At 35.6% G+C, this 21,780-nt stretch overlaps 4 protein-coding genes across 5 annotated transcripts; 3 read left to right on the plus strand and 1 right to left on the minus strand.

The window, feature by feature from the left end:
- The first annotated feature begins 114 nt into the window (after positions 1-114).
- LOC123666713 lies at positions 115-1,563 on the plus strand. 2 transcript variants are annotated; one of them, XR_006745308.1, is made up of 3 exons: positions 115-551; positions 1,209-1,475; positions 1,522-1,563. XR_006745308.1 is itself a non-coding variant. In XM_045600777.1 (2 exons), the coding sequence occupies exons 1-2, from the start codon at positions 226-228 to the stop codon at positions 1,411-1,413; spliced, it is 531 nt and encodes a 176-aa protein (XP_045456733.1). In that variant the 5' UTR covers positions 115-225; the 3' UTR covers positions 1,414-1,542. The 2 variants fall into 2 exon arrangements, 1 of the variants encoding a protein (XP_045456733.1); XM_045600777.1 differs by having other exon boundaries at positions 1,209-1,542.
- Positions 1,564-3,748: 2,185 nt separating this feature from the next.
- Positions 3,749-8,104, plus strand: LOC123666966 (zinc finger protein 624-like). Its single transcript, XM_045600979.1, has 5 exons — positions 3,749-3,892; positions 4,278-4,425; positions 5,655-5,783; positions 6,120-6,266; positions 6,933-8,104. Exons 1-5 carry the CDS (start codon positions 3,749-3,751, stop codon positions 8,072-8,074), a joined length of 1,710 nt encoding a protein of 569 aa, XP_045456935.1. The 3' UTR covers positions 8,075-8,104.
- Positions 8,105-9,357: 1,253 nt separating this feature from the next.
- On the minus strand, positions 9,358-11,319 carry LOC123666967 (SCAN domain-containing protein 3-like). Its single transcript, XM_045600980.1, has one exon. It carries the CDS (start codon positions 11,317-11,319, stop codon positions 9,358-9,360), a length of 1,962 nt encoding a protein of 653 aa, XP_045456936.1.
- Positions 11,320-13,732: 2,413 nt separating this feature from the next.
- Positions 13,733-19,045, plus strand: LOC123666968 (zinc finger protein 652-B-like). The gene is made up of 6 exons (XM_045600981.1): positions 13,733-13,996; positions 14,892-15,042; positions 15,951-16,028; positions 16,461-16,535; positions 17,123-17,458; positions 18,192-19,045. Exons 1-6 carry the CDS (start codon positions 13,850-13,852, stop codon positions 18,764-18,766), a joined length of 1,362 nt encoding a protein of 453 aa, XP_045456937.1. The 5' UTR covers positions 13,733-13,849; the 3' UTR covers positions 18,767-19,045.
- Positions 19,046-21,780: the final 2,735 nt, after the last annotated feature.

The following is a 21,780-nucleotide window of genomic DNA, read 5'->3' on the forward strand; positions in this document are numbered from 1 at the left end:
CTTAAAAGCAGAAAAAAAGTGTATTCTCTAAGTAAAATTTCAATTTAAATATCAATTCAGATTTTCACCGATTTTTGACATTACTTGAAATTTTTTAAAATAAAATTTGGCGGGTATTATTTGACAACAAAATAAGCACACAAAGTACTCTCACTATAATTATAATTTATATTATTGTTCTTTATCTTTTTATAACTTAAAATACTTGTTTTATAAGTACCAAAAATGTCGATGCGTAACGTAGAAATAAAAGCTAGAGTCCACGACTTCGATGCAATATGCAAAATTGCTGAAGAACTTAGCGGCGCACCACCGACTGTTATCCATCAAAATGATACTTTTTATAACGTAAACACAGGACGTCTGAAACTGAGGATGTATGCTGATGGATCAGCTACTCTGGTGAGGTATGATCGTGATGATGAACAGGGGCCGAAGTTAAGCAATTACGATCTTCTGGACTTCTCAGTGAACGAAAGTGATAAAATTAAAACTCTAGATAAGATGATGAAACAATGTCTGGGAGTTCGTGGAAAAGTTATTAAAGAACGGTAAGCAATTAGGTTTGTTTTTTATTGCCCGCTATTTTGTTCCATAGTAATTTTCATACAATCCCAACATAATTTTTCACTATTTTGTAAAATTTAATACTGATACTTCAGACCTATTTGTTCTTCTTTGTATTGTATTGCGTACAGTCTTCTCTCTGTGAAGATAAAATTTATCAGAAACAGGTAATTATACTGATATGACACACATGTAATACTAGTAGAGCTCACTGTATTGTGGAAAACGAACATTCCTAAAGACCACACAATAAAATTAAATAAATATTACGATCAAACAAACGAACTTAACAAAAATGGTTATGTGGTTAATTTATACGCGGTAGAAGTAGGAGCGAGAGGTATACCAGCAAAATCTCTATAATTGTCTGAAAGACCTTGGCCTGTCGAGAACTGCTGTAAGTTCTATTTTAGAACGAGTATCTAAGGCTGCACTAACAGGTTCCTACCAAATTAGGCTACGCAGTGCGGGAAACTCTAGCAGCAAGCAGTGACCTCCTTAAACCTACACTTAGGTCGCAAGTCCTGGGAATTGCTCTGAGTTTCTCCTTCTGCCACACGATGGACCCGGCACCCGCACAGTGAATCTATCGAATGCTAAGAATTTGTCCTGTCTCTATATCAAGTATTTATTTCTTACAGGAGATTATACATGGTCGATCAAACCCGCATACATATAGATAAAGTCGAAGATCTCGGCAGTTTCATGGAACTAGAAGTGGTGCTTCATCCTGAACAGACATTGATAGACGGTCAGGCCATCGCAAGGGACTTGCAAGACAAGCTCCGAGTTAAAGATGAAGATTTAATAAATTGTGCCTATGTTGATTTATTTGATAAGAAATAATATTTCAGTTGTGTTATATTCAACATTTTGTTGGTATAGCTTTGTTAAAATTATTCAAATAATTACAATATTAAAGTACACAATTTTAAAGTACACAATAAAATTATTTAAATATGAGATATATTGGTATTTTTGAAGTAAAATTTCTTTACGCACACTTGACTTGGAGAGTAAGCTGGTTAATGCATGACTAGAGCGTTACGAAAAGTGTGATTAGGCAAGGCGAACGGAAGTTGAGAGGGATATATAAGTTAGATGGAGCTCAAGAAGTATTACTTCAGTCATATTATGGTCTACTCGCTTTTTGTACACAAATTGTAAATGAGCCTAAAATAAATTATAAACTGTGTACTTTAAAATTGTAACTAGCATTATCAATAATTTCATCCAACAAATCCAAGAAGAAACAATATTAAAACTAACTTAATTAAATTTGTATAATGAATTATTTATTACAGCCTATACAGTCCACTGCTGGACATAGGCCTCCACAAGTTTACGTCAAAAATAACGTGAACTCGGGTGTTTTGCCCATAGTCACCACGCTGGGCAGGCGGGTTGGTGACCGCAGTACTGGCTTTGTCGCACCAAAGACGCTGCTGCCCGTCTTCGGCCTGTGTATTTCAAAGCCAGCAGTTGGGTGGTTCTTAAGTTCCAAGATGGTTGTGGAACCTTGTTATCCCTTAGTCGCCTCTTACGACACCCACGGGAAGAGAGGGGGTGGCTAAATTCTTTAGTGCCGTAGCCACACAGCACATAATGATATAATGTGTAATGATGAATGAATTATTTGACTAGACCGTGGAGGCAGTTTGCAGTTATTCTTTCTGCTCCAGCGATTGTGAGTTCGATTCCCGCGCCGAATCTGAGCTTAGTATACGTCTCTCTTATTTTATATGTATGTCAGCACCTGTTCTATCGTAGGCAATTAGCACGAGTTTTATAAACAACAGATGCACCGATCACTCCATCTAGCACACCGTTCGATACTCACCTACCCTCCTTACATTACTCGAGTAATTCTGACGTGTATAAAACGATGGGTGCAACCGCGGCTAAGGCAGTCTTGGCTCTAGTGGCTTAACCTAGACTCTTTCAATAATTAATTTGTGCGAACGAATTAACTGTTAGATATTATATTACGATCTATAATTTGGCTAGGCGGGGCGCGAAACTCGAGCAGTGAAGTTGAGCGTTGTAGTACATCTCAAAGGGGGCCTCCTTAAACCTACACCTAGGTCGCAAGTCTTAGGAACTGCTCTGAGTTTCTCCCTCTGCCATACCATGCCAGACCCTGCACGCGCACGGTGAATCCATCGAATGCTAAGAAGTTCTGCTCCCCTCTCCCGTTAAGTAATAACTGTAAATCCCTTATATTGTTACTAACCAGTGTGACACCTTCATTCCTTGTACATCTATCCTATATATAAAAAAACGACCAAGTGCGAGTCGGACTCGCGCACGAAAGGTTCCGTACCACTGACTAAACTAAATATAAAATTTAAATGTTTTATGAATATTTCAAGCGTTTACCTAGTACTGATTTTAATATCGGGCAAAAAGCGTCAAAAAAATCCCTTGGCCATACAGGTGTTTGCCGTTGTCTAGGTGTTTGTGGAGTCCTTGTGGGTCTCCCCACCGTGCCTCGGAGAGCACATTAAGTCGTCGGTCCCGGTTGTTATTATGCACACCTGATAGCGATCGTTACTCATAGTAGGGAATATATCCGACAACTCGGGAGTGGAGCGTGTTGGATTAAGCTCTGATCCTTCTCCTATTTGGGGAAAGAGGCCTATGCCCAGTAGTGGGATATTAGTAGTGAGATATAACTACAGTTTCTATTTCGTGTCCTATACCCAAAGATTTTCTGGAAGAGATCGCTCTTTCAGTGATAAGACCGCCTTTGTACATCTTTCATTTTATGTTTTTTTTTTTGTTGTTTCTTTTAATGGTTTACAATAAAGAGTATTATTATTATTAACGTGCATTTTATGTATCCTTACATACACAATTAATTTCAGTCGTGTCAAGTTGTGTTAAATTACCTTTAATTGACACATCTGCTTATGTATTCTGTGCGTATGATAAGACGTTAATCGCTATCAATGTCAAATACAGAAGTCCATGACAGAAGTCAAAAATGCGACTAGAAAACAAAACAAAACGTCACTGACATTGTTATTATAATTTTAAAGTAAATCTCTTATTTATCAACACAATTATATTAAATACTTGCAGCAAAAATTTACGTATACTAGTAATAATAATGGCAGATCAGTATAAAAGCTGAATAGCTTTGTATCTATCTCATAAGATGGCAGCGCTCACAATAATAATGGAAAGGCGAGCAAATACCATGTACGGGGAGTGTAGGTTCTGTTTATTAAAAGGATATCACAGAGATATCATGAAGGAATACTTCACGAGCGGCACTCGCGAAGTTTACCTCGATATTTTTATGGAATGTTTCAATTTATATGTAAGTTATCTAGCTATACGGAGTTGTTTTATTTCTTTTTCTTATTACGGACTTAGGAATATATTATATGCGATAAAATACCACAAAAAAGTTTAAATAACAATTGGCATAAAATAAACGTATTATTTGTATATTAAAAAGCCTTAACAGCCAAAGCCAATTCGGTAAGTCTTTAGACTAAGGGCCGTCGAATGCTCTAAGCTCAAAAATGGACCGTTTATAAGCATAATTTCGATTTAAAAAAAAACACTCACCTATCTAACTTCAAAATGACGGCCCTTTATCAAAAAATAGCTCTGAACTTATGTTTTATTTTGCAACCAGTAAAATAGATTGGAAAGTTATAAAAATCAAAATTTCTTAATAATATATTGTAATATTACAGCTATCTACGAACAAGCAGCTGAGCACGTTGATATGTACGTCATGCATCCATCGGCTAAGGGAAGCAAATCGTTTCCGCCTCATGGTCGTCAACACAGAACAGCAGTTGCTATCAAGGATACACGACAAGGAAACGATTTTCATCAATGGTAAGGCAGTAATGAAATATCAATTTTCCACTTGCAGTTTACTTCCATGGACTACATGTTTTTGGCCCATTTTCTATCGTTAAACTGTAGCCTATGTCATAACACTACTATGTGATAACAGCATTCTCTTGGTAATAGTTTTTAAAATCACTCTAGCAGTTATTGAGTTTATTTACAAACACAAAAAATCAAATATTTCTCTTTATTATAATAGTAGTGAAATGACAAAGATTAAAAATATGTTCTAAAAACGTTGATACATATCAGTTGTAACAAAATTAGTTTCACATATCCGTAATTTATGTTTTTTTTTTTTTAATATTTGAAAAAGAAATAATAAATGAGTACAGATAATGAATATGTTTTCTTTAAACAAGAATTCATTAGATTAGGGACAGGTTATTCTGCTTTTTTTTTTTTTTTACACCGTTATGGTGTAAATGTGCATTGTATTATAGTTGAATAAACACTCGCAAAAGTCTGTGGGTGTCAATGGAGAGCTTGGAGTCTATTTATATTTGTTAAATTATTTCTTTCTTGTCTCGACACATAAAGCTTGTTGTTATCAAAGATACCCAATAACAATGACTACTTTTAATTGGAAATTTTTTTACCAGAAATCTGTATTATTGTAGGGTAATTATCCACCAATCCTAAGTGGAGCAGCTTGGTAGGTTAGGCTCCAATCCTTATCGTAGAGCTGGACTCAGTTTTATTCTGTTCTATTTAGTAATCTTCCACATGTTAATTGACTTGTATTGAAATGGTTTTGGTCAACAAGTTATAGATTAGATTTTCTATACAGTAGGTATTATACAAAACTTTTATCCTACTACTTCACAATTTAGCCTGTAACATCTCACTACTGGGTATGGCCTCTTTCTCTATGTAGGAGAACGATCGGAGCCTAATTCACCACGCCGCTCCACTGCAGGTTGGCGGATATGTTTTCTACTATGAGTACCTATCGCTATCAGATGTATATAATACATGGAAGGGGCTGACAGCTTCACGTGCCGTCCAAGGCACGTTAGGGAAACCCACAGGGACAGACATCCAAACTGGAAACATATATTTGGACAAATACAAATATCCATCACTCACACACACACGGGAATCAAACCTGAAAACTGCCGGTGTTTAGGCGCCTCCACGGCACACTCACCACTACACCGGAGTTGTTTCTGTTAATATTTACCCCCCATTTAAATAAGATATTGTCATTTCAGTGGGCGATATAGAAACAGATATGGACATCAAACCGGAGAACGGTCACCAGCTGGAGATCAAGACGGAGCCCAGCGACTCCAACGACTGCGACTTGGAGTTCAACTCATTTGATGATAACGATGATACAGGTAAATCTTTATGCACATAATGTAGTGACTCTTCACATACATTTTATATAGTTGTCAACACAGATATTGATAAATTTATTTATCGACGACGCGTTCAACGGTACGTTGTGCTGGCGGTAGCGGGTTCGATCCCGTGGCATTAGATGCATGGGAGTTTATTCACTTCAGCCTATTGCAGTCCACTGCTGGACATAGGCATCCCCAAGTTCACGCCAAACTCATGTTTGTGTGTGATATGGGCGTTTGTGCTTCTGTATTGTGTATATTCTGGACCTCCGACCCAGGAGAAAATCCTAGTGGGGTCGTTGTGTTTGAGGTATTTATTTATTGTTTCAGTATTACAAGACGATGATAAAAATGATACAATAGACGGCGAAGCGGAACTGCTGGCCAGGTTTCCTCAGAGGTACAAGCTGCCTACCAGGAAGAGTCTCTATACACGTCCCTGTAAAGGTTTCGCCATACATCTGGATATGCTCAGAGGTATACTGAACGTAACAGTTTTTTTTTTCATCTTATTTTTGAGGATAGCTGGACATATCTTGCTTAATAATTGTCGAAAACAGGAAAAAAGCCGTCCTTATTTACATCGACTAGTAATAAAATAACGCGAATACGCATTGAATGATAAATGGTCCCATATTAAAGAATAAGATTTGAATATAAAAAAGGATCATTAAAATCATTATATTATTATAAATTAGGAGTCGAACACTTTATATATAAAAATAATTTATTTTCCTCTAGACTTCTACATTAAATTAGAGAAGTAAGTAATCAATATGAACGTGCCTTTACAATTTCAAGACAAAAACAAAAGCGTTGGCCCCATAACAATCATCAACCATCTTTCTGTAAATATCGGAAATGTGCGATAGACATACTTAACACTCGTTTGTTAAAAAATAAACTATAATAATTTGAGTACGAAAGTTTGTGAGGGTAGATAAATATATGATTACCTTTCACGCAAAAACTACTAAACTGATTGTAATGAAATTTAGTATGTAGACATCTAGCAATCCAGAATAACACATAGGCTAATTTTCCTACGAGATCGTAAAGTTACGGCGTGTGAAACCGCGAATCACAGCTACTTTAATATTAAAAATATGAAATATAATATGTTTTTTTTTCTCTCTCAACCAGGTAAAAATATTTTCCCTAAAATGGTCGCGAAACTATTGGAAGATGAAAGCGAAAACTCGTCGAGGAAAAAAGTGTACGTGACGGAAAAAATGGCGCAAATTCAGAACACGACAATGCTGATTGAGTACTCAAATGTGACGGTATTCAAGAGCAAAAACAGAGTGGGGTTCCCTTGCTTTTACTGTAGAAGTTCCTTTGAAAACTTCGACATGCTACGCGAACACCAGGCGAAGGCCCACAAAAAGTCAGAGACGAGAAAAATTGTAGCAAGATACGGCACAGAATGCTTGGTTGTTTATGCGGACATAACTGATTTGAAATGTCTAATATGTGAAGAAAAGCTCGCGAATTTGAACGAACTTAAAGCTCATTTAATCAAAGTTCACGATAAGAAAATACACACCGAGTTCACAGACCGCGTGATACCTTTCAAGTTGTCAAATAATAAGCATCCGTACGAGTGCCAAACTTGCGGATGTAATTTTGAGACTTTTGGGTCGATCGAGAGGCATATGAATGTGCACTATAGGAATTATGTTTGCAGCCAGTGCGGTACAGGATTTGTAACCAAATATCGTTTAAAAGTTCACATAAAAAGCATGCATGTCGGCGGAAACTTCCCGTGTGAAGTATGCAAGAAAGTTTTCACAACCCACCAGAAACACAAGAATCACGTGGACACAGTTCACAAAATGGTGAAGAGATTCAAGTGTCCAAAATGTCCAGAACGGTTCTCGGAATATTTCAGAAGGCAGAAGCATTTAGTTGAAACTCACGGATCGGCTCCATTAAGGTACAAGTGTAATGTCTGCGATAAGGCCTTTGATAGACGGTACACACTATCGAGACATATGAAGAGGGATCATTTAGAGGAAAGAGACTTTCAATGTCAGCTTTGCGCTTATAAGTGCTTCACGAAAAACGAACTAAGGGTGCATATGATCAAGCATAACGGTGAAAGGATACACGAGTGCTCGGTATGCAAGAAATCCTATGCAAGAAAGAAAACCCTAAGGGAACATATGAGGATTCACAATAATGATAGGAGGTTCTCCTGTGCAGTCTGCGGGCAGGCGTTTGTGCAGAAGTGTAGTTTGAAGGGACACATAAAGACACACCACTTGGATTATAATTTACCGTAAATGTTGTATATTAAATTATATTTTATTCTATAGTGAGTTTTATTGTGTTGTATTATAAAATTTGAGCAATATGAATAATTGAAAAATTACTACATTAGGCCATGTATCGAGCGCTCAGCAATAGTGTGGGGATCGCTTTGTGAACCGTGTAATAGTCGCAATCGAATAGTTTGGTTCAGTACAAAATAAATAAAATGTAAAAGTATTTAGTACTCGTTAAATATCTATGTTTAGATATCTATATCCATAAAATGTTGATGTAAACTTGAGGTCAGCGCTCAATATCCGTGCCGATAACCAAACACAACTAAATGATTTTGTTTTGAGACAAATAATTTTAAGCATTTAAGACTGTCTGTATATGTTTCGGTTCCCGCGTCAAATGATTTCCGTTACGTTACGTTTACGCACGCTTGACTTGGGAGTAAGCTGGTGAATGCGTGACGACAGTGTTACGAAAATTGTGATTGGGCGAGGTGAACTGACTTTGAGAGGAAAATATAACTTAGATGAAGCTAAAGAAGTTTTACTTCAGTCGTGTGCTCTAAAGCACACTCGTTTTTCTTTTTATTAGTCAGTTTGACGACGCGCTTGCAAAGGATTTTTGGGTTGGATACCTATTGGAATCCTTTTTATTAATATGTATGTACTGATTTGATCCGCGATTAAATAAATTTTTAGTCGTGAATATGGGAATTAGGTCGAATTATTTTTAATCCGAAAATAAAAATGCGAATGAAGAAAGCGCGAATAATTTAAAAAAATATATAAAGTTTTATATAAAAGAATCAAAGATTGTTCTTAAGCATTAAGAGTACAATAAATAATAAAAACTTTAATATTAGGTGTAGTCATCATCATTTCAGCCTATTGCAGTCCACTGTTGGACATAGGCCTCCACAAATTCGCGCCAAAAATGGCGTGAACTCATGTGTGTTCAGTGTTGCCAACCTTTTATGAAGTAAAATCTGTACTAGGTCAATAAAAATCCGTATAAATTCCGTATGTCTATAATATTTAATATAAAGAGGAAGAACAAACAAGATACTAAAAATTAATACTTACTAATATAGACAATTTATAGAAAAACCTTAATCTAAAAAGATTATTAACTTAGTATAATCTATACATATAAATAAATTTTAATATAAAAATAGCAGTTGCAAAACAAAAACACAAGATGTTATTAATGTTATTTAAGTACGTTTTAGTTTGCATAAAAAAGATATGTCTAATGTTATTTTATGCCAAAATTAAAAAACATTTAATGCCAAAGATTTGACCTATTTAAAATCATACATTGCTTTCGTGTTCATTTTTTTTTTTATAATTGATGAATTTACTTCGAAATCAAAACAGTCTGCGCTGCCTAACAATTGTTTAGTATATAGCAGACCCTCTATTGTTTCAGTAGATAACTGGTTTCGTTGTTTCGTTTTTATAATATTGATAGCTGAGAAAATTCTTTCCACAGCTGCACTGGAATGTGGCAAACTTAGCAACGACGTAATAAATTTTGATAGTTGTGGATACAGCAAATTTCCATCAGCAGGATTCACGGTCGTGATAATTCTCTGCCAATACTTTTCCATATCTTCGTTTGTAGCTGCTTTTATCTTGGAATCATTTCTTAAATCTCTCCATTCTGTATCTAGCGCTTGCATATTTTCTTGTTCTACTAAATTTGGAAAGTGAAGCGCCATCTGTACTATTGACTCTATTCTGCGTGATGCCACTACTTCGGGGCTTAAAAATTCCAGGTTTTTAACTACCTCGTTCCCAAAATCATAGCGCATTTTCATTTGTCTTGCAGCTTCGATATAAAAATCAAGACATTTCAGTTTAAACGTTTTAACGTTGTCGTCATTAAGATTCAAATCTGATAAATGAACAGCTACTTTAGTTCCCAAATAAATATTTTCGATCGATTTAAAATTTCGGGGGTTTTCGTTGTTAATAATATTTTTAAGTTCAGTTCTTGATAAATACGAATCATTCATATAACAATCTAATAGGTTACGGTATGTTCTGCATATGGTCTCGTGTAACTTGTGTATTTGTGGGTGTTCGGACTGCATAGTTTTATTAATATTGGTAAATATTTCCAGAGAGAACTCTAAAAATTCTAAATACAATTTATTGTAGGGGTTTTTCAACATATGCAAAATTGTTTCTGCTGATTTCAGTCTATCAGAAAAGGCTGCTTCTGTAAAGAATAATATGAGGGCTTCATATTGTTCCAAAATACGTGAAACAGCTGCACGAAGTGAGAGCCACCTAGTTTGGCTTTGATGTAATAGCTTATGGGGTTTTAAATCAACATATTCTTGGAATTCTTTTAAAGTTGCTATTCTTTTAGGACTGTTACTAATATAGTTGTAAACGTCTCTCATTAAATCTTCCGGTTCCCTGGGCAGTTTTAGGCAGGCGTATGATGCGCACAGGTGAAAGGAATGACAAATACATTTAACAACATATAAGTGTGGTATATCCGATTTAAATCTAGTGAGGAGAGAATTTACACTACCCATCATTGTGTTAGCGCCATCGGCAGCATATCCTATCATGTTGTCCTTATATGGAATTGCATTGTCATTAAAAAAAGTTATTGTATGCTCATAGAGCTTTTGGGCAGTGGCATCGTGGAGAGGGATTAAGCCTAAGAAGGCATCAAAAAATTTACCGTCTTTAAAAAATCTCGCTATCATGCAAAGATGTTTTATACAGCCCCTATCTGTACTTTCGTCCAATAGCAGAGAAAATGTATTTAATCTTAAATGTTGTATAATTTGGTCTTTAGCGTATGCGCCTGTGACTAATTTAATTATCGCAGTAGTTTTAGTTCTTCCACACATAATTTTTTTTGCAGTCTCCGAATCAGAGCATATTCTTTTAATTAATTTCGGAAGGTGTTCCATAGCGTTCATAGATATGTTATGCTCGGCCACAAAAGTTGATATCAGTATTTCGCCTTCTTTCACACGGTCCATGTCTTCTTTTTTATACACAAAAGAAGACATAGATTGTTGTGAGGTACTAGGAGTGGCATTCTGATGTTTTGCCGTTTTACTATGTTTGTAAATATCGTTTTTACCTCCTGTAGCAATCGAAAGATCGGTCGAACATAGTTTGCAATAAGCAAAGTTGTCACCTTTAGTACTGCGTGCCAGCCAAGTCTTAAATCCAGCTTCTTCTAACCAACTAACATTGAAATATTGTAGGATACGTTGTCTTTTGTTCGACATAATGCACACCGTTCACTATATTAACACTTGATTATAAAGCGGATGAAAGCGTGAAAAGACGTCTCACCAAAAGGAACAAATTAATTGAAATGAATGAAACAAAGCAAAGCTCTTCTATAGCCTTCGTTCAAATTGGTAATTTCCCCCTATACTGTACCAGAACAAAGAATATTCGGGAATTCCCCGTTCACTATTAATCAATGTTGCCATATCAACGAAGGAAATTCCCTAAAATAGAATACTAAATTTTCAACATGAAATGTGTTATTACCTTAAGTACCTATTGTTAATTAAAAAAATATCATTACTATTATTTTAATTCTGAACATAGAAATCCGTATAAAAATCTGTATGTGAATGTCATCCGTATGTGAAGTTCAAAATCCGTATAAATGCGGAGAAATCCGTATAGTTGGCAACACTGTGTGTGTTGCCCATAGTCACCACGCTGGGCAGGCGGGTTGGTGACCGCAGGGCTGGCTTTGTCGCACCGAAGATGCTTCTGCCCGTCTTCGGCCTGTGTGTATTTCAAAGCCAGCAGTTGGATGGTTACCCCGCCATCGGTCGGCTTTTTGAGTTACAGGGTGGTAGTAAAACTGTGTTATTCCTTAGTCACTTCTTACGACACCTACGGAAAGAGAGGGGATGGCTATATTCTTCATTGCCGTAATCACACAGCATATATTAGTTGTAGATATTTCATATAATCACATCTTTATAGTAAGCCTACAAAAAATTGTCAAATTAATAATACTAGCGGTCGCCCAGTGGTCGAAATTCGACCATAATTTAGGAAAAACAAATAATTAAAATAAAGAACCTTTTTTAATTTGACTATAGACTTTGACAATCAACGAAAGAGGATAATATGCGTGTGTGCTTCAAATACATGGTAGTATGTAGAATGTTTTTTTTTTTTTAATTAATTTAATATATTTTTATACATAATAAAAAATATATATTTATATTAGCATTTTGCACCCCTTCCCTATATAAACTACTAGCACTTCGTTGGGCGTTAATGATTATCTTTGTGATGCAATTATGTTGTGTTTCAATTTCGTCGACGTCTGCTATGGAGGAAGCCGTCAAACGACCGCGCGAGTGAGCCGCGCGGCATCCTATCGTATAGATGAAAAAACAATAAAACGGTCATGCGATGCGCGGTACATGATGCACAGTGTCCAATTGTCCCCCGCGCAACACGAGTTACGGCAGCGGCCGCCTACAGCGATGAATAAAATATAAATTGTTTTCTAATAGCGATAGATGGCGTTAGTTTATTTACTATTTTGATATTATATTTTAATCTTTTTCTTATCTCCTGAATTTTTTATTCAATTACAATAAAATATAGCCTATGTCACTCCTGAATAGTGTAGCTTTCTGTTAGTGAAAGAATTTTCATGATCGGATCAGTATTTGCGAAAATTACCCCCTACATACAAACAAAGTTATAAACTTTACCTCTTTATAATATTATAGTATAATAGTAAAGATGTACGAAATTTCACACTCCTCTGCCTGCGCAAATTTCGTAAAAAGGGGTACAAAGTTTTTGTTTGACGTATTAATATCAATTTTCTAGGCATGTTTTACCAGCTGTGGATAACGCTATTTGACGGACACGATATTATTAATAACAATAGTCTGTGATAATAATAGAATTTGACAGCGTGAGGTAGAATCGGCTAGTAGAAACTTTTTCTCCTCGATTAATAAACTCCAACGTCAAGAAAAATTAATGAGAATAGAAATCTATAATATAAAAATGAGTCGCTGAATGTGTTGCTAAGCGCACAACTCGAGAACGGTTGGACCGATTTCGCTAATTCTTTTTTAAAAATATTCCTTGAAGTACGAGGATGGTTCTTACGGAGAGAAAAATTCTAAAAAAAAAATTAAAATTTCCTGAAAAAGTCTAAAAACAACACTTTTCTATACTCCCATACAAAAGATTTGTGATAATACTTAAAAGTCAATTTGAATTTGAATACCATACGATAAAGTTTGTGTTAGGCGATACGAAGTTCGCCGGGTCAGCTAGTATCGAATAAATATAGTAGGATTCGCTACTAAAAAGAATAATGAACCAATACTGCCATCTGTCAAATAGCGTTATCCATAGCTGGTGAAACAGGCCCTCTATCTTATCTAGTAAGATTTAAAAAATCCTGTACACAGAGTACTATGGTGTATGATCCTGTAGTCAATACTTAGAATCAAAAATCTTTTAGGAATTAATTTATTAAAAAAATATTTTAACAGTATGTTGCAACCTTTGAAGTATAAAATAAAATTTCGTAATTATATTAATAAAAAATTTGATAAAATTTTGTTCCAATAAAATTGTTTAACAAAATTTTTTACGCCGTTACGCGTATCCGTATTCCGTGTTCCAAACCACAGATATCAGATAGTAAATAAAAGTAAAATGGTCGATTGATGCATAGATGCTAATAAAAATTATTTATTTTTTAATAAAGCTATGTTGTAGTAATTTTATTTTTATATAGTGTTAGTCTAAAAAATGTCGGTAGAAATCTGGAATCTTGAGAAGGATTTGTGTCGGTGCTGTCACGCCGAAGGTTCCTTCGATAACTTGGCCGAGCCTAAAAAATACTTACAAAGTGAAGAGATATATTCTGATATGTTAAAGAATTGTTTTAATATCGAGGTAAGATAACAATAATAAAACACACTTATTTTTAAATTATATAAAACCTTCTCGAATATGTTTTTCCTCTTAAATTTTATACCGGTACTGTGTTTTTATCATGTCAACAATGTTGTGTTCCTATAAATATTTTTAGTGTGTTCGATTTTAGAATAGAATTAAAAAAGACTTGTTTTTATTAATTAATTAATTACAAACGTTATCATTCTTGATTTTAAAATGAATATTATTAATAAAATTTAATAAAACAATATAGATGAATATGAGCATCTATCATACTACACTCTTATTGTAGTTTTAATTAATAAAATACATAAATTAATACTTCTAAAACGCCTCAATACAATAAGAATCCGTTGTTTTGGCTATAAATATCTATATGGTTACTAGCTGACCCCGCAAACGTTGTTTTGCCATTTATGTTATTAACCACCTTAACCCTTCTCCTTATAACTTAGGGGTATGAAAAATAGATGTTGGTCGATTCTCAGTCCTACACGATATGCACTCAAAATTTCATAAAAATCAGTCTAGCCGTTTTGGAGGAGAATTTTTTTTTTTCAAATAATAATTAAAAAAAAAAAAGATTATTATTCTTGGACTTAATGGCTTTCAGTTGTGCCAGGGGGCACTGTCGATTTCGCCAATGCCACTTGGAAAACAAAAGTACAATAACTTAAAAAAAATCATAATCATTGTAAATTTTTGCCAAAATTATCCATAAAATCTGATAGTCATAGACATAAAGTCCGAAACCCTTAACTAGAATATTTATTTGAAGTGGAAACTGTTGATTTACATTTTAGATTTATATTATTGTTTAATTATTTAAAATAAAAATAAAAAAAAATTATCTGCACACTTGACAGCCAATAACAAATAACTTGTATCCTAGATAGTCCCAGTTCCGGGCGAGATGTGTGCCATGACATACAAAATATGTGAAGGATGTATATCCAGGCTGAGGTATGCGGTGAGCTTTAAGAAGCAAGTTCAAGACTGCGAGGAGAAGTTCTTGGAGCTTTACTACAAGAATGCTATTAGAGGTATTCGTTATTTTTAATAGAGTATTGATTAAACTGATTATTAATTCCCTGGCAATAAGTGTTTTGTTTATGTTTTGGCGCGACCTATTAGGGTAATTTAATTTTTTAAATGTTCCTTCCTCTTGTGTTCGTTCCTCATACAAATAATTTTTTTTTTTAAAAATTCCTAATTGTTAATAGGAACTATTCCTCATATAAATAAAATTTTTTTTAAAAAATATCTACATAAATAAAAATCTATTAACTTTTGATAACGTCTGTCCGGGCAGCTAGTTATTAATAGTTCCTAATTGTTAACTGTTCCTAATTGTTAACAGTTCCTAGATGTTAACAGTTCTTGATTGTTAACAGTTCCTATTGTTAACAGTTCCTATTGTTAACAGTTCCTATTGTTAACAGTTCCTATTGTTAACAGTTCCTAATTGTTAACAGTCTCTAGTTGTTAACAGTTCCTAATCGTTAACAGTTCCTAATCGTCAACAGTTCCTAATCGTCAACAGTTCCTAATCGCTAACAGTTCCTAATTGTTAACAGTCTCTAGTTGTTAACAGTTCCTAATCGTCAACAGTTCCTAATCGTTAACAGTTCCTAATTGTTAACAGTCTCTAGTTGTTAACAGTTCCTAATTGTTAACAGTCTCTAGTTGTTAACAGTTCCTAATTGTTAACAGTCTCTAGTTGTTAGCAGTTCCTAATTGTTAACAGTCTCTAGTTGTTAACAGTTCCTAATCGTTAACAGTTCCTAATCGTTAACAGTTCCTAATCGTTAATAGTTCCTAATTGTTAACAGTTCCTAATTGTTAAAAGTTTGAAAGTAACAAATAGAAATAGATTTCCCATGTGCATATTAAACTTGCTTACAAAGAAAAATTCAGTTACAAAATGTATCTAATAGTTAATATTTTTCAGTTTTAAACAAGCACGAGAGCACAAAGTTTATGCAACCCACCATTGTGAAAGAGGAAGTTCCTGAGCCTTTCTTGATAGGTAACTTATTTTTATATTGTTTTATTTTTGTATTGTTTAAGCTTTAGTATGATGTTGGGTGTCTAATCTAAATATATATCTTTTTGTCTATGTAGCTCTAAATAAGGTTTTAATCAAAATACTAAAACATTTATCAATTGATTGTTTGATTCAGCCTGTATCCCACTGCTGGGCTTAGGCCTCTTTCCCCATTTAGAAGAACGATCAGAGCTTAATCCACCACGTTGCTCAAAGAGTGACAAATTAACGTGTTCTCCGGGGCACGGTGGGTTGACCCACAGGGACTGACAACCAGACTGAAAATAAATATTTGTATAAACACAAATATACAATCCGAGCGGGAATAGGATCCACGACCGTCGGTGTTTAGGCGTCGCCGATACGGCACACGCACCATTACACTGTACTATTTATTTTGTCTATTTGTTTTAGATTTCAAAGAAGAAGCCTTCCCGCACATAGACAAGGACACAGATGATGAAGACTACCATATAAAGGAAGATGACGGTATGATTTTATACTATTTTCTATTAACAAGCTGTGTCCGCTGTTTAGCGTCGCGTTAATTTGAGGGAAAAACTATTGAAAATATTATATAGCCTATAGTCTTCCTTGATTAACGGACTATCAATTTCTTTTTTAATTTGAACCAGTAGTTTCTGAGATTAGCGCGCTTAAACAAACAAACAAAATATTCGCATTCAGCCTATAACATCCCACTGCTGTGCATGTAGCCTCTTTCTCCATGGATTGGAGCTTAATCCACAAAAATTTGTACAAATACAACGGGCTCTAAATTGGACCGTACCTTTTTTGTACATCATGCAATTTTTTCCTTTTGACAGACTTCCTATTAAAAGTTAATAGTAAAAATTAAACGTTATAGCTTTTTTTTAAATTTTTTTTTTAAAGTCCGTGTGCCTTATGGAACATACAAAAAAATATATTAGCCGAATTGGTCGAGCCATTCTCGAGTTATGCGCTTAGCAACATACATTTTTATTTGTGTAGATAAATAAGCATTATTTTTTTGAAGCTTAAAATTATAAAAAGTAATCGTAATAGCCTAAATCTAGTTATTATTCTTTCCACAGAGGATGAACTAACAGACGAAGAAACGACCATCGCAACACAACAGAAGCACAAAACGAAAGGAAAGTTAAAAGACAAACCGAAACTGAAACGCGGCCGGCCGAGGAAGATTAAGGATGAAACGCAAAGGGAGGCGGGGAAGGAGAAGAAAGGTATGTTTGAGCACGTAATGTGCTGCGGTAGCACACACACACGACACGACACGCCACGACACGACACGCCACGACCCGCCCGCCCCGCCACGCCACCCCCCACCACGTCCCGCCGCGCCCCGCCGCGCCCCGCCGCGCCCCGCCGCGCCCCGCCGCGCCCCGCCGCGCCCCGCCCCGCCCCGCCACGCCCCGCCCCGCCACGCCACGCCACGCCCCGCCACGCCCGCCATACCCCACGCACCACGCCCTACGCCCCACGCCCTACGCACCACGCCCCACGCACCACGCCCCACGCACCACGCCCCACGCACCACGCCCCACGCACCACGCCCCACGCACCACGCCCCACGCCCCACGCCCCACGCCCCACGCACCACGCCCCACGCACCACGCCCCACGCACCACGCCCCACGCACCACGCCCCACGCACCACGCCCCACGCACCACGCCCTACGCCCCACGCCCTACGTCCTACGTCTTCTACTTTTTAAGTTCCAAGGTGTTTAATGTAATGTTTTTGTTTTAAATTATAAATAAATATAACTTGATAAAAATAAAGAAAGATAAGTGCTTAGGAGGAACTTGAACGAAAATTATCAACGAATAATAAATAAAAAAATCCAATTACTCAAATAACAATTTAACGACTTTGAAAAGTGGGGTTAAAAAAGTTGGGCAAAAAATGGCCATACTGATTCATTGCTAATACTAATACAAAAGAGAACGAAAAGCAAAAAAAGAATTGTGTGTCAAGAAACGACTAAAATTATTTAAAAAAAAAGCACAGCCCTGTGTATGATAAACATCAACGGTTTGACCAATGTTTCCTCTCGCGAAGACTGAGACAAAACTTTTAGAAGAAATTTTGGAAGTTATAAAAGAACGAAAACGAAAGATTAATAAATTTCTCTGTCTCCAGATGAATCGAGGTCGTTTCGTCTCCAACCTGGCGATTACAGACGCGACGGGGACAGATACGCTTGCTGTCGATGCGACAAGAAGTACGACAAAATGTGCTCGCTGAGATTTCACATCAAGACCAAACACTACAAAATACCGAGGTTCACATGCCCGTACTGTATGAAGGGCTTCATGACCCACGCCCCATTCACGATACACAAGCTCGAAGACCACAATATAGACGAGAGGTACTACTGCAAAGCTTGCAAAGGAACGTTTAACACGAAAATCCAATTGAGAAAACACATAAATAACTTCCACATGCTCGGAGAGAGGTATAAGTGTGATCTTTGTGATTACGAGTCGTTTAGCTTCGAGGGTATGTACAAGCATAAGTTTAAACACAAAACGTCGAAGGATTACCACTGTAGGTTCTGTAGGAAATCGTTCCTGAGGAAGACCACGCTAGACCTGCACGAGAGGATTCATACCGGGGACCGGAGAAAGGTCTGCAAGGTCTGCAGCCAAGCGTTTGTTCAAAAAGCTAGTCTCAACTATCACATGACGAAATATCATCCGGATGTCAACTTTTAGTTACTATTTATGTTATGTCACGACTTCGAACAGGAAAAAGTGATTTGAGAGGTGCTGTAAACCTTAAATGCCTCAAGCCTATATTCAACTAGCAATATTCTCATTGGTACGATAATGCCTTAAAATAAAGTTATGGCCTTTTAATTTAAACCTTTAGCCTATAGATTTGTAGACACTGTAAACAGTCACATTGCTCGGATAATTTTAGTTTTTGTTTAAATAGAGGCGAACCCTGTAGGCACAGGAAAATGGAAACGATAATAAAACAATAGAAAAGTCCAGATCACTTTTATTGATTCTGAGAAAATTATATATATTGAACAATGGAATATAAACGCATATATATGAATGTGAAATCTTGTATATAAAATGCTCGTGTCACACACAATGTTAGTTACAATACTCCTCTGAAATGGCTGGACCGATTTTTATGAAATTTTGTGCGCATATCGGGTAGGTCTGAATGTCGGAAAACATTTATTTTTCATACCCCTAAGTTATGGGGGGTGGGTTAATGGGGTTAATAACATATATGGCAAAACAACGTTTCAACGGGGTCAGATAGTAATTTTATATAATTTAAATTATTTACCTTTCTGAGCAGTGTTTACATATGAAAAATGCATAATATATGCAACGTGCATAATATAATTGAGTTTTGTCAATTCTATGTCTTTAAGTTTGTATGTTATTGTATATCTGTTGTATATTTTTATTTACTTTAAAATAAATTGTTATATTGAATACTTCATACAATGCATTTCCTTGTCGACGGAGCACAAAGCTTAATATATAATTGACAATTAGGTTTTGTTTATGTACTACATACAGTCATACAGAATGTATACAAGCGAGAGATATTAAATTAAACCAGTGGCGTAGCGTGGGGGGGGCATTATCGCTTCTCACGAAGGGGCGTCAAATGGTCCGCAAAAAATTGCTGAACATATTATATGGTTTTAAGGGGGGGGGGGGTTAAAAAGTATTGCGTCCAGCCGGCCTAGCATGCATACAACGAGATATCTCTTGACGAGAGAGAAAGATAATGTCTACATCGAGTATTTTCTCGATTACCCTAACATGCGCACTACGAGAGACAAAATTCTCTTCCGAAGACTTCGCCTTGTCGAGTAGAGAAACGTTATCAACCATAATCACAACTGAATATCATTCTTATTTCTTATGTCGTAAAGTTGAATTTACAAGGTTATTGACCAATTTCAAACGAGTGACACATGTTTTATTTAAAAATGTTCTCGGCCTTTTGGCTAAGATAAAAAGTGTATATCTAATTTAAAAAACTCTAATATGGAAAATAAAACGGCGTAAGTAAATGAATTTAATTATATATGTAAAACAATATGCTCGTGTTGTGCTTTATATCTTGTCGCACATTAGATAATTGTAATTCTATCACGCATTGTTTGTTTGTTTTTTTTTTTTTAATTTTTAAAATTTTTTGAATTTTTGAATTTTTTTTTTTGATTATTGATTTTACTTTTATTCTATTTAATTTTATTTTTAGTTATTGATTTTTTTAATATAATTTTGTTTTGTTTTTTATTCTGAATGTTGTCTTGTCTTGTTGTACTAACCCAATATGGACTTATACTTTGGTCTAAAATAAAGTATTATTATTACTATTATTATTTAAAATAAGAAGCAACAGGGCGCAAATACGTTTTTTGTGTCATTATATGGCACACTTCACTCGACTTTTCGCATTTCCCGCTCTTCGTATACCGAAATTATATAATTATAATAGGGAAACGCCATGGTATACAAAAAATAGGCACCCGGTTTTATTTATTTTTTATTTATCGTCTTTCTCGTCGATAATATTGAAGACGAGAAGTTTCTCTTCCTAAAACGACAAAATTCGACAAAATTACGATGTCATGTTAGCTTCCGTAGAGATAAATATCACAGATCACTAAAATTTAATGATTATCTCTTCTTGACGTAACGAGAAGAGTATCGCGTGCACGCATGTTAGCTACTGTAGACATAGAGAGATAATACGAGAAAAGGGGTCGACAAAATTTTGTCGTGGCGTGCATGCTAGGCCTGCAGGGCGCGAGATAATAATAATAAATAATAATAATACTTTATTTCAGACTAGATTTTAAGTCCATATTGGGTTAGTACAACAAAACAACATTTAGAATAAAAAATAAAACAAAATTAAATTAAAAAATCAATAAGTAAAAATAAAATTAAATAAAGTAAAAGTAAAATCAAAAATCAAAAAAATTCAAAAATTCAAAAAATTTTAAAAATTTAAAAAAAAAATTAAAAAAATTAAAAATCGTGTTAGTAACAGAAAATTAAGAAAATAAAAATAATTAACATGAAACTTATACGAAACTTAACTATAGCAATTTCATTAAAAAAGGCTAAGTACACATACATTTGTTTGCATATGTGTGTGCACCATTCCAGCTCCTCCAGAGTGGGCTGTCGAGTTTGTACCCCAATTAAGTTAAACTCGCTACGTCACTGAATTAAACCACATGCTATAACCATTTATTAGATAATATAATGATACAGACAAACGACTGCTCTGGTGTAATGGTGCGTGTGCCGTATCGTCTGAGCCTAAATCGTCTTGTCGTGGCTTCTATTCCCGATTCCGAGTGGATATTTGTGTTTATACAAACATTTATTTTCTATCTAGTTATTAGTCCTTGTGGGTCTCCCCACCGCGCCTCGGAGAGCACGTTAAGCTGTCGGTCCCAGTTATCATGTACACCTGATAGCGATCGTTACTCATAGGAAATATATCCGCCGACCCGCATTGGAGCAGCGTGGTGGATTAAGCTCTGATCCTTCTCCCTACATGGGGAAAGAGGTCTATGCCCAGCCAGATAACAGAAACGAAATTTAAAGAAACAATTTAATTCCTACTTAGTTCAATAAATTCATCAACTTGCAGTCGAGCAGGGTTTGTTAGAAACCGTATGCAGTATAATTATACGGTTTGATTTAATGTATGTCGTTTGTTCTCATATGTA

Source organism: Melitaea cinxia, chromosome 27 (assembly GCF_905220565.1).
Source record: "Melitaea cinxia chromosome 27, ilMelCinx1.1, whole genome shotgun sequence".
NCBI classification, from domain to species: domain Eukaryota; kingdom Metazoa; phylum Arthropoda; class Insecta; order Lepidoptera; family Nymphalidae; genus Melitaea; species Melitaea cinxia.